At 37.5% G+C, this 14,195-nt stretch overlaps 1 protein-coding gene across 1 annotated transcript; it reads right to left on the reverse strand.

Annotated features, from left to right (window-relative positions):
* Positions 1–13: 13 nt before the first annotated feature.
* LOC129678379 (serine/threonine-protein kinase Nek1-like) lies at positions 14–12,154 on the reverse strand (the record flags this gene model as incomplete). The annotated part of the gene is given in 5 exon segments (XM_055609133.1): positions 14–829; positions 4,731–4,863; positions 5,591–5,721; positions 6,364–6,572; positions 12,003–12,154. Coding segments are annotated over 5 exon segments (639 nt in total), but the record flags the coding sequence as incomplete, so codon positions are not given.
* Between the last annotated feature and the right edge of the window lie 2,041 nt (positions 12,155–14,195).

Below are 14,195 nucleotides of genomic sequence, written 5' to 3' on the forward strand. Positions count from 1 at the left end.
ATATTTCCCTATAATAGCTATTAAATTGTCATAGTGCCAAAAAAAAAAGGTCCCTCTCTCCTTTATAATACAGATGACCACTGAAGCACATGTATGAGAGGAGTTAAAAACCAAAAGGGCAATTTTATGCTATTTGCTAGGTCCATGTTTAAATTTATAGCCTGATTTTTAGATCTGTTGTATAAAGAGAAAGAGAAGAAATTAAGGAACTTTAAGTATCAGGAAATACAACTTTGCTATTCCTTCGCAATCAAATCTTTCAATGATTCAGTATTGTTTTTACAGCCTGTCTCTACCAAGCTAGCTCAGCGGAGTCAGTGGCTGAAAAATGACCTGAGAATACAAACTTCAAGGCTAAAATTTCATCTTCCAAATGTAGAGATTTGAAGAGAGCCCTTGACTAGGATTACTTAATGCAGAACTGGTAGCCAGGATGAAAAATCCTGGACAGAAAAAAAGTCATGCTGAAATTTAAATGAAACACCAAAAGTGGGCCTTTTATGACATAGGCGACTTCTTGCACAGAATAACAGTTGCTAAAAGTAGTCCCTTATTCATGTAGAAAATTTCAACATAATTAATTCCAGTTCTGAGTAAATGCTTTGGTGGGTTGATTTAAAGAAATATACATTCTACAGGATTCATCTGTAGAATCCAATAAACAAAATAGATAAATTGTCAGAAAAAAAAAAATCACAGTTCTCAAATTTTTTCATGCAATACACATGTCTGTCTTAAATTTGGTATTTCTCATAAATAATCTCTGTTCCCAGGAGCCAAGTTCAAATGTTTTCACATAGTTGAATGTCCAGAGGTTATTCATCATTATCTGTAAGGAAAAAAAAATTAATTCACTTCATTTTAATTCAAGCAGTATCTATTTATTTTTATAGTTTTTCCTCTCTAAAGGAGGTCATTAGTTCAGTTTTAAATGTAATTTTATAATAGCACATATTTATTGTACAACATATAGACAGTATTACAAAGAATGAAGGTGGAAGTACAAATTTTCAAAGACAACTAGCGTTAAAATTAAGTTCAGAGAAAGCCTCAGACTGCCTTCTGAAGCACAAATCACTCTAAGAAAATTAGACCAAAGATGCAGAATGGAGACACGAGTTTTCCACATAAGACACAAAATAAAAAGAGAAACAAGTGCAAGTGATATGAAAGAGCAAGATTATAAATGTTCATGGTGGAGTCTCTGGTGGGTATGCCAGTAGTTTTAAACTTTTCTGTATGGTAAAAACCTCTCAATGAAATATTGTAGAACAAGTTATGCTGCTTCAATGTCAGTACAGCATTACATTTTATGAGTATGGCATAATGAAGTTAACCATTCATATTAATATAAACCACAAGAACGTTTACTCTTTTTTTCTTTTTCCTCGTCTATTTTTTAAAATTTTATCTAATTGCTTTACAGACTGATCTCAGTCCCCACCTACGAATGTTATTTTTGAAAATACTGTTGAATTAAGCACACTGATTTGCTTATCACTGCCAAAGAGCACTATCTTTCACACCGCAGTAAATGCAAGTGTCACGTCAAACACTACGCTCCGTACAGCTACCTACTTTCTATTTGCTCCCTCACTGCTTCTTAATATGTCTGCAGTGCTTTCCCTGGTCACCAGATCATGAAAATATTTTAAATATTCTCAATGTTACCAGTCTTCACTCACCTTCTCTACTGCAGTGTTTTGCATCCTTCTGTACAGGAGTGCACATATTGAATCATGACAAACTGCCATTCATCTTTGAAAATCCAGCTTTGATGTCTTCTCTGTTAGGACCCAACTGGACCCTGCCACCCATTGTTTCACCCCATATAGTGATATTAGTACTTCATGTAACTGCCAATGTCATGGAACACTCTCTAATTTACTCACTTTTATGGTTACAAATTGCCTCAGATAATCAGGAAAGCAATGAACACATACATGCCTACCTAGCATTAACAGTTAACTTTTGGTCCTACTGATTTTGATATTTAAGGAAAAGCACATTACAGGCAGTATACTTTTCCACTTTGGTGGCCTTATTTCCTAGAGACATTTTTTTTTTTCAGCACACCCAAATTAATGTATATTCTTTTTGCCTATACTTTTCAATATTATTAAACATATGCAAAAGTAAACAGGATTGTTTTAGCTGTTGCATAAATCATATCACATATGACTTATTAGGTTTGTGGATATATGTATATTGATGGCTGAAGATTTGGTTCATTCATTTGAATACCTGTATAGAATTCATTATATAAACACAATATAACACTCCACCTAAAATGAATGTGAAGGAAAGGCACATTGAAAAAAATCATGTGCTTGGTCTGCTGATGCTCAATGGGAAGACGAGGTAGTTCTGCCCATCTATCACTGGCCACACTACATTCATTCTCTCCTTGTGAAGGAACTGCTACAGTTTTAAATAACTTACACAATTATTATCTCTGGACTGCGGCTATGAACAGGCTAGGCAGTGGAAGTCATTTTAAAAAGTTTAAATTTTGTTTGTGGTGTGGGTCTACTTGTGAGCAAGTATATGTGCAGGTGCACTTGTCTGCACGGGCCTATGCCTAGAACATTAGTTGATGTCAGGGTGTTTTCCTCAGTATTTTCACCTCAGTTTTTGAGATAGAGAATATAAGTGTATAAGTACCACATATATAATATAATCTTATTATCTCTTAGAAATGCTCCAAACCACAACTAAACACAAGACAACTTGATTTGAGATCTAACTGCTCCATACAAGAAGAGCTCCCATTATTCTTAACCCAGTGAATGTCTAGCACTTAACCATCTAATGTTTAACAAAGCATATTAGCTTTTACTCATATGATATATATGAGCTTATTCAGTAGCTATACTGGTAAGTTAGAATATGTTATAGGATACACTAAGAAGTTTTTAAAGGTTGCCAGGGTCTCTATCTTGCCTTCTGCTGTATGTAAAGACAGCCACTCGGCTTTAAAACTGTCCCTAGGCTGAAGAGATTACAGTCAGGCTCTGTCAGTTCTGTTTCTACTGTGTACTACACCAAGATTGATCGTGCTTCTTGAGGGCTGTATGGCCCAGCCTAGCTTTTGGCCCTTGTAGCTGAATGGGCTTCTGTGAAGACAGGTACCCTTTAGGAACCGCTCAGCTGTGCAATTCTACCTTGTGGCACAGTTCATTGTGACAGCTCTCCCCTAGGGGAGAGCTTTTCAGACACGTGACAAACACTACAGCTTTAGCATACTGCTGCCAACTTGTGGAGAGCTGCCTGAAGAAGGACCAGTCTAAATCAGAATAGAACTTGCTAGATCTCACAGATTTACTGAAATGGAATCTCTCTGGTCTTATGCTGGTAGTTTACACAGTGATTTAAGAAATAACCTATGAAACCCACAGGTAGAAATTACAGGCTATTTCTCATTTCATTATCATACTGACAGAGTTTGAGATCTCAATAAAATCAGGAACCTGTAAGATCCAGATACTGGTTAAATTAGGGACTTTCCTCTGAATGATCAAGCAACCTTTTGTCATTTTAGGAAATAAAACATCTATTTTATAATAGTACAGCTGAAGGACATTTTCAAAGACTTAAAATTACAGTTTACACTGATATTTTGATTCCCTTTCCCCCCTTAAAGGGATCAGTATTAAACTGAATTTTAAAGAACTAAGTGAGAGCTAACCAGGCATGGTAGTAGAGAAAAAAATGAGGCACATGTGCTTGAGGCTATCCTAAAGCGCACAAGCAAGACTTTGTCTCAAACAAGAACCAAAACCAAGACAGTAAACAGACCCCTGAGAACCGTTTCTACCACACAGACTGCTGACTTCTAAAGCACTAAGTATGCTTTGCTCTATGAACTCTGACTGCAGGAGTCGGGCTTCCTGCTTCACAGTAAAGTTTTTCTAGTGTTCAGAATGGAGACCTTCTTAACTTTATCCTATTTTTACTCCATCCCTGGTCTAGTGCTTACCTAATATGCTGCTTTCTCAAACATTTTTAGAACATACTTTATACTTGGATATACTTTCAAAAGTGATCTTAAATTTTTTAACAAGAGGGAACAAATATATTTTAAGAAAAATTACATTGTTAAAATTAAACATCAACATTTAAAATGCTCTATGAATTAAATCTTCAAATTAATTGTATTAATTTTGGCAACTATTCCAAATAAATTCATGCTCAAAAGTTTACATTTTCTTTCTCTGCAAAGTTTAATGATGCATCATTGATGAGAATTATTCTAATTTCTAGAGCTGTTGAACTTTCAACCAAGAGACTTAATTTTTTTTTTTTTTTTTAATTCAAGGGCTAGAGAGATGGCTTAGTATTTAAAGAGCACGGATAGAATTCTCAACACTCAGATGGTGGCTTACAACCTTCTGTAATACCGGGTCCAGGAGATCTAATGCCCTCAGTCTAACCTTTGTGGGCAATGTACACACAGGTACACATATACACATGCAGACAAAATACCGATATACAAAGCGTTAAATATTCATTTAAACATTACTTACAAACTAAAGGATGGTGACTTAAAGAATCTAAGGCAACAAAATCATGTGACAAGGCAAAGTAAATTTTATAGTTGCTTCAAAGTACCAGATAGGCTCCAGAACAGATCATATCAAAGTCCATTTGATGGCAGAGCCTAATCTTACATCTGTTATTTTTTTTTCCCCTTCTCACATTTGCTTAAAATATGAAGACACAAAACTTACCTTCCTGATAGGCTCCATCTGCCATGACTAAGTGCAGAATCTTGGCGTAGAGATGCTGATGCTCATTGCCCAGAATATTCTCAACTATTGTTGAACAAATTTCAATATTTTCATCTTCATCCTCATGGATAGCCTATGCCAAATTACCAAATGTAAGTTAATATGGTAGCTTCTAAAGGACAGAAGCAATCAGTGATAGTCAAGGAACCACAATAATGAACAGCACAAGTGTTCTCTAAAGGTATAAAATAGCAGCATTTACATCTTGGGGGTAACCAACAGCTGCCTATTTAGACTTGAGACCTGCTTAACAGGAGGGAAATCATGCCTGGTACTAGAAACCTGGCCGCTATATGCAGTCTGGGATCTTAGAAGAAAATCCTTTACTGCCACTTTTCCTACACTAGCATGATTTCTAACTACATCTAAGTACTCACCATTATACCCACAGTTAAGTGCAGTTCTTACCTCTCAACAAAAAAGCTTATCTTTACAATAGCAGGAGATCATTATAGAAAGAAAAACTAGTTAAAATACAGGGAATAAATCACTATGGGCAGCCCAGCCCCAACTGATATATCTGTGTATTCTTTTACAGGTATAGTTGACATCAATGGTTAGAGAAGAGGAGGCTGTGAATTTGGGAGGGGGCTTATATGAGAGATGTAAGAAAGAGAAGGAGAAATGATGCAATTAAATTTTAATAATTAATGTCCCAATACTAACTTTCCCTAAGTGGAAACTTCAGTGTATGTCTAAAGATAGACAGTGAAGTGACTAATGTTGACTAATAAAGACGGTCAACATTTCACTCCTATTCAAGCAGCACACTCCAGCGTGAATGCTCTCAGTTTACATACCTTTACTTTCTCATAAACCTCAAAGAACTTTTCAAAGCCCATTTCTTGCTCCAGGTGAAGTCTTAGTTCCTCTAAATGGTTAAAGACACTGTCATATTCACATTCACTAGTAATCTCACCATCACTATTATCTTAAAAAAAAAAAAAAAGAGGTACTTTATGAATAAAAGTAATTTTTACACTAATAAACTAGCATTAATGACAAGTGAATTATGGCTTCTTGTGTTCTACTTTCAATATAAGCAGTCATCACTACAGTATCTGGACATCAAAGCACATATTAAGCTGTCTTACCAAGGAATCTTTGAGAATTGTTTCTTTAAAGACATAAGTAGTAAATCAGGTTACAACAGAAAGATTCTCAGAAACAGCACTATTAAATGTTAGTTTGGAAACAAATGGGAAAAGCCCATTTCTATGTTCTGAAATGAAGCAGCCAAACCTATGATGAAGGCTGACAAACATGAAACAAAACATGCAAAGGCATGCAGACACAGATGAGCCAGAAGCATACCAAAACTAAGCTATTATCTTTATTACTAGAAAAACAAGTAAAGAAACGGGGAGCAAAAGCACATTAAAAATGCTTCAGAAGTCACTGCTGTAACATAACAGGAAGAAAGGAGAAACTGCTGGCATGCCTGTGTGAAACACACACAGAGACAGATGCACACTTCAGCCTTAGGCTGGAGATGTTCATATGAGACAGGAAGACATCTCCTACATTAACTGAGCACAGAGAAAGAAACAGGCCCTCAACTCTGAGCCTGTACCTGAGTGCCATTCCTCATTTAGGGCACTTTCACTGCTGGGGTTGTCTTCCTCGTCTGCCGCATCTGCCCCTCTCGCTGTCTGCTCCACTTCACTGCTTTTTAAGACCGATTCTTCCTCCTCACTGTACTCATCAACTGGTTGATCCCTAAGTAGCTGCTCCATTGAGGCCTGAAGCTCTTGTAAATCTGTGTCAGCTTCTTCAAACACACTGAAATTTAAAGAATTAAACTGAACGTTACCTAAACCTTAACTTATTTGAAATGGTGCTTCAATTCAACATGCATATGCATTCTCTCCCACTTAAAAGTTGTGGATAAATAGTATAAATAAGCCTATACAGGCTTTTGTTTGTTTTTTGAGACAAGGTTTCTCTGTGAAACAACTCTGGCTGCTCTGAATTGGCTTGATAGACCAGGCTGGCCTCCAACTCACAGAGCGCCTGCTTCTGCCTTCTGAGTGCTGGGATTACAGGCATGCGCTACCACACCCAGCCAGCCTATACATTTTTTAACTAAGGAATTGCAGATAAATACAACTGAGAAATATATAACATGAAGGATAGTCTGTGATTTGTAAACTAGATGATTTGCTTAAATTGGTCCTGATTTGCCAAAGAGAACCATGTACCTATTGGCATCAGTCCCTGCTGAAATTTGCACCAATGTTCTGTCTCTGTGTGTCCCGGGCATAAGTGGACAATTTATAAAAGCAAAGATGTTTATCATTTGTTTTTGAAAATGAATTAATATTTAAATGTTCAAAAGAAATTTGGAAAAAAAAAACTTGAAAGTTCATAACAATCTTCATGTAGATACTAGCTGTGTACTATATGCTAGGATTTCCACATGAATGGGTTGAAACTTTTAGAGACATGGATTTCAGGTCTTGCATAGTATTTGTACTTTGGCTTAGGATAGTAGAATGATGATAGTAGAATGGTGAGTATAAGTCACCAGAAATTTATCTTTGTGTATATTCTTGAAAACATTTCTAAAATATGTAATCTTCACAGGAGAATCTTGTTTTCAAGGCACTGTTCGGTATATAAATTATATTTTTGTGAGATTTAAAATGTGGAATAAATGATCTTATATGTACATAACATTTGATTTCTATGCAGTTTCATCCTATTATTTAAGTTTTATCAAAATTAATGTTAGAGACATGAAAACTCTAAACAGAAGAGACCTTATCAATGAACAACAAGCAGGACTAACCTCTTGTCCTTGAGCCCTTCTATAATAACTGAGAGATATACTCAGGACTGGTCTCTGAGGACATGCCTGAAGACCAGGGTTACATGAGAGTCTGGGTATGTGAAGACATCTGGTATGAGAAGACATCTGCTCCTAGGCAGAGGGCTCCATCTACTAGAAACAGTGGTAAGAAAGGGACAAGGCTGATGATGACCCTTTTAAACTTTACAGTCAACTCCAGATACAAATTCTATGTGAGACCTTAAATACAATTTACATTAATGGACAAAGAAAACTCATCATTTCACCTTTGATGTGATGGCTAAATGTTGACCTGCTGATAAGCCATTTGTTAGCTGGAGGAAATAATGGACAAGACACATGGACGTTAAATAAGTGAGGCTGGCCTGACTGCCACCAGAAGAAAAGTGTGAGAGGATTCAATATTGTATGAAGTCAGCACTCAAGAATAATTTGAAATCGGGTTCCAAGTTTTTAGTTTGCTTTCTTACTATAAAATCTTGAAAAAGATATGGACCCAAATCAGTTTTCAAAGATAAACAAGCAGATATAGAATAGCACTTTAAGAATAATTTAGTTACAGCTGCCAAGTTAAAAACTGTTCATCTTACTTATATTTGAGGAAAACCCCCTCAAAACCCAATTACCTTTGTCAGCCACATAGGGGCTGAATGTTGTGTTCACCAGTAAGCCTACTAAAACAAGGGACTAATGTGACTTTCCTCCAAACCATGAGGTCCCTAGTAACAAATAACCCACAGGTCTCCATGAGGAGTGATGAGCATGGGCGTTCTGAAAAAGAAGCCTCACTAGAAACTGGGAGAGTAAGAGTGTGTCAGATGCAGCAATCCTGATTTAACCCGTGGGCCTCCCGCACACTAAGCTACTCTATCACTGAGCTACAAGCCTGCTTCCCCAGCACTGGGCTCCTAACACTGCGCTTTTTCTAACGCTTCATTACAGGGCACTTTGCTTTCAGCCTCACAAGTTTGTGATACTTGTTTTAGGCAACTGGAAGGCTAAAACTGAAGAGGTCAAGAAGGGTTATTATCTAAGGCTTGGCCAACATTTCCCATAAGGTTCAAAAACATTGTTACATTTCCTTCCTGAGTTCTATATTCCCATGAATCACAGGAAAGGAATTTCTTTTTATTTTTACAAATTTATTTTTTTTATTAATTACAGTTTATTCACTTTGTATCCCAGCTATAGGCCCCTCCCTCGTTCACTCCCAATCATGCCCTCCCCGAGTCCACTGACAGGTCTTCCTCCCCTTCCCTTTGATTCTAGACTATCAGGTCTCATCAGGACGGGCTGCACTGTCTTCTTCTGTGGCCTGGTAAGGCTGCTCCCTCCTCAGGCAGAGGTGATCAAAGAGCCTGACACCGAGTTCATGTCAGAGATAGTCCCTCTTCCCCTTCCTAGGGTACCCACTTGGAGACTGAGCTGCCATGGGCAATATCTGAGCAGAGGTTCTAGATTATCTCCATGAATTGTCCTTGGTTGGAGTTTCAGTCTTAGAAAAGACCCGTGGGTCCTGATTTCTTGGTTCTGTTGCTCTCCTATCCCCTCCAGGTCTTTCTATCTCCTCCTTCTTTCATAAGATTCCCTGCACTCTGCACGAAGTTTGGCTATGAGGCTCAGCATCTTCTTTAGTACCCTGTTGGGTAGAGTTTTTCGGAGGTCCTTTGTGGTAAGCACCTGTCCTGTTCCCTGTTTTCTCCCTCTTCCAATGTCCATCCTGTTCGCCTTTCTGAGCGAGGATTGATCATCTTACTCAGGGTCCTCCTTCTTGCTTAGCTTCTTTAGGTGTACAGATTTTAGTATGATTATCCTATATTATATGTCTAATATCCACTTATAGGTGAGTATATATCATGTGTGTCTGCTTCTGAGATACCTCTCTTAGGATGAGGAACTTTTCTAGTTCCCACCATTTGCCTGCAAAGTTCATGATTTCCTTGAATTGTCATGTAGTATTCCATTATGTAAATGTATCGTAATTTCTGTATTCATTCCTCAGCTGAGGGACATCTGGGTTGTTTCTAGATTCTGGCTATTATGAGTAAAGCTGATACGAACATGGTTGAGTAGATGTCCTTGTTGTATACTTGAGCATCTTTTGGATATATGCCTAGAGTGGTATAGCTGGATCTTGACATAGCACTGTTCCTAATTGTCTGAGAAAGCGCCAGATTGATTTCCAAAGTGATTGTACAAGTTTACATTCCCACCAGCAACGGAGGAGGGTTCCCCTTTCTCCACATCCTCTCCAGCATGTATTGTCACTTGAGTTTTTGATCTTAGCCATTCTGATGGGTGTAAGGTAAAATCTCAGGGTCCTTTTGATTTGCATTTCCCTGATGACTAAGGATGTTGAGCATTTCTTTAAGTGTTTCTCTGCTATTCAATATTCCTCTATAGAGAATTCTCTGTTTAGTTCTGTACCCCATTTTTTAATTGGATTACTTGATTTGTTTTTTTATATAACCTTTTTGTTTATTTCTTTTTTTATTTTTATTAGTTACATTTTGTTAAGTCTGTATCCCAGCTGTATCCCGCTCCCTCATTCCCTCCCCAATCCCACCCTCCCTCCCTCATCTCCTCCCTGCCCCTTTCCAAGTACATATGACTCCGTTTTGTCAGGTATCTTCAGGACTGGCTGCAAAGTCCTCCTCTGTGGCCTAACAGTACTGCTCCTCCCTTGCAGGGTGGGGAGGTCAAAGAGCCAGTCATTGAGTTCCTGTTAGAAATAGTCCTTGTTCCCCTTACTATGGGAAACCAATTGATTACTGAGCTATCACGGGTCACATCCGAGCAGAGGTTCTAGGTTTTATCCATTCATGGTCTTTGGTTGAGTGTCCATCTCAGAAAAGACCCTGTGCAAGACCCAGCTATACCACTGCTAGGCATATACCCAAAATTTGCTCAAGTACACAATAAGGACATTTGCTCAACCATGTTTGTAGCAGCTTTATTTGTAATAGCCAGAACCTGGAAACAACCCAGATGTCCATCAACGAAGGAATGGATACAGAAATTGTGGTATTTTTACACAATGGAATACTACTCAGCAATCAAAAAAGAGGAAATCATGAAATTTGCAGGCAAATGGTAGGATCTAGAAAAGATCATTCTGAGTGAAGTATCCCAGAAGGAGAAAGACAAACATGGAATATACTTGCTTATATAGACCTAAAAGATATGATAAACATAATGAAATCTATACACCTAAAGAAGATAATCAAGAAAGCATCATACACGGGGGTATGATGATCAATCCTCATTTAGAAAGACAAATGGGATATGCATTGAACGTATGACAGGAGTCTACCAAGAAGGCATCTGAAAGACTCTACCTAGCAGTGTTCCAAAGTAGATACTAAGACTCATAACCAAACCCTCGGCAGAGTGCAGGGAATCATATGAAAGAAGGGGAGTTTGATGTGGAAAGGATAGGAGCTCCACAAGGACCAAACATATCTGGGCACAGGGTCTTTTCTGAGATTTGTTGGTTTTTAACTTCTTGAGCTCTTCATAAGTTCTGGATATTAGCTCTCTGTCAGATATAGGGTTGGTGAAGATCCTTTCCTAGTCTGTAGGCTGTCATTTTGTTCTGATGACAGTGTCCTTTGCTTTACAGAAGCTTTTCAGTTTCATGAGGTCCCATTTATTGACTGTTGGTATTCTGTTCAGGAAGTTGTCTCGTCTCCTTTGCCAATGAGTTCAAGGCTCTTCCTTACTTTTTCTTCTAACAAATTTAGTATTAGAAAGCTAAAAATCTTTTTAAAGCTAAAAAGCTAAAATTTATGATGAGGTCTTTGATCCACTTGGACTTTAGTTTTGTACAGGGTGATAAGTATGGATCTATTTGCATTTTTCTACATGTAGACATCCAGTTAGAGCAGCACCATTTGTTGAAGGTGCTGTCTTTAGGAAAGGAATTTTTGTGAAAGTAATGAAGTTACATGCAACACACACAGCCACCCTCCCACCCCCCACACACATACAGACACAGGGTTACATGAGCCCATTCCCACATATATGGAACAAATAAAATTACCAGTCCACCTCACTGAAACATCCTAAAATCAAACATGTGGGATATGAAATTTTCAGATATTTTCCTGACAAAGTGCATAGTATCTAATACTTCTCTATTTCCCATTGCAATGCTAGTATAATGGAAATTTCACTATTCAACAGTCATCCTGTGGAAATTAATTATTTAATTACTATTTAGTAATTACTTATGATAGTCACATTAGTATACTAGATGGATGTCAGCACATATATAAAGCATTTTTATGTGCCTTGAATGAGACAATAAATTAAAGGCAGACATACATTATCAAAAGGCTGATTATACTCAATTCAGATGTCAAAGTGATAATAGCATTTGTTAATGGTGCTGTACTTACGTGTCTTCAGAATCAGAGGGCCTTTCTTTAATATGCTCATCTTCAAGCTCATCTATTTCAAGACTGTCTTGATGAACATCGCCTACAGTGGGAACATCCATCAGGGTTCGGAAGAGCTTAGAAAGATCTGGAAGTGAGCATGTCCTCAGCAGCTACAGAGAGGTTGACAGATTGCTTATTAGGAAAAAAGATTTAAAAGCAAAAGAAGACTCTCAGAGGTAATACTAATTATAATATTTAAATCATGTAGTTAAGTCTAAAGGATTCAAAGGTCACTTGCCTGAGTTTAGAACCTAATTTCTTGAAATTCAGCTGATATACACAATATTAAATAGCCTCTCTCTATATATATACATATGTATAAACATATATATATATATATATATATATATATATATATATATATATATATATATATATCATGAGTTTGAGAGGATGTGGAAATACATGGGAGGAGTTGGAGGAATGGAAATGATGCAAAAGTACTCATGTAAGAAAATCTCAAAAAAAATTTTAAAAATTCAGCCAATGTATTTTCACACACACACACACCCCAACAACAACAACAAAAGTAAACTTGTGTGTGATGACTGGGCTCTAGCATAGAAAGGGTGGAGTGGTTGTTTTAGAGACACACGGGCCTGAAAATGTAAGCGGGCTAGCAATCAGGCAGTACGAGAAGTGCCCACTTGCTCTTTCTCACTGTCCTATAGTCCTCCCTTCAGTGGTCAACTCTCCCTGTGAGATGAGCAGAGAGCTGAAGCAGACAGTCTGGAGTGTGGTGAAGCACTATCAGGCACAGTCACCAACCTGTGCATGGCTTACTGTGAGGAGCTGCTGGCTGGCTAACACATGACCTTTCCTTGGTGTAAAGAGAAACCTGACTTAGAATGGGCTGAGTAGGGCTCTCACATTCAAATGGAAGGCTGTAAGCACAAGCTCTTTGATGCTAATGTGAAGAATCATTTTTAACAACAAAATTGAGAAGGAACTCCACTAACAGTGCTAAGAAAAACAAACAAACAAACAAACAAACAAAACCAAAATCAAAATGCAGACAATAGAGATGTTGAAAATTAAATCAGTGTTGGAAAAGAACAGGAATAACTGTAAAAGTCTCTATTCACCCAACTTTCAACAATTAGAATGTGACTAATAGGATATGAGACAAGTAACTGTAACACAAGTCTCTGGGCTGGGTTAAAGGAATCTGATATTTGAAATATAAGTACTAGGCCCTGAAAAGAACTGTGCTAAAGGGAAGGCTTTGAAGAAAACACAGTGCTTAACATATTAATGAAAACTTGTACATTTGGCCAATTGTATTAGTGCAACTTTTTCAGAGTAATAAAGGTTTCCATTATTTGAACATAGTTTATATATTGCAGCAATTAAAGGAAATGATTATCAGTTTCACAAACTGGTGAAACTGGCAAAAATGGTTTAAAAATTAGTGCTTGCTAAATGATGGCAGTGGTACTGAGGCATCTCTTTCAGTGCTCCCCTATCCCCCTACTGCCATCATGTGTCCCACATCCAGCTTTTGACTTAATAAGATTTGTGCCACGTATATAAAAGGCAAAAGTATGTACAGCAGGCAGCTTGTCATAATCTACTCAGTCTGACTGCTAGTCAGCAAAAATAGACAGGATGAATTACATAAACTTGAGAATGTCAAATATTTAGGCTGCAAAAACGTTAGCTCATCTAAAGAAATACATCTCAATTTTAATTTATTCCTTTTAATAGTTAAAATAACTTTCTTCCCTCCAATTTGCAGCCCAGGAATATAACCCTCCTGCTTCGGCCTGCCACGTTCTATGGGTGCAGTGCATACCTTAATGCGCAATAATATAACTTTTATATCCTATCATGGAATAATTGAATCAGAACTGTATTTCAAGGAGCAAATGATTTGACACCTTATCTCGTCTCAAGGTTTATATTCATTTACTAGTGTATTTGTAGGATAGACCTTTATAGATTTTATGGATCTGTTTTAACACCATCTAGGCTGGGCGTTAAATCTTCCAGCTTTGCCCTCTGTAGCATGTGGAATTATGGTCAGTATTGTCACTGGAGCTTGACTTTATGTTTTAATGCACTGCATCGTCATCCACAGTAAAACACACACACACACACACATACACACACACACACACACACACACACACACACACACACACACACACA

This window comes from Psammomys obesus, unplaced genomic scaffold (genome assembly GCF_907164565.1).
Source record: "Psammomys obesus unplaced genomic scaffold, mPsaObe1.curated_primary_1811, whole genome shotgun sequence".
Classification (NCBI taxonomy): domain Eukaryota; kingdom Metazoa; phylum Chordata; class Mammalia; order Rodentia; family Muridae; genus Psammomys; species Psammomys obesus.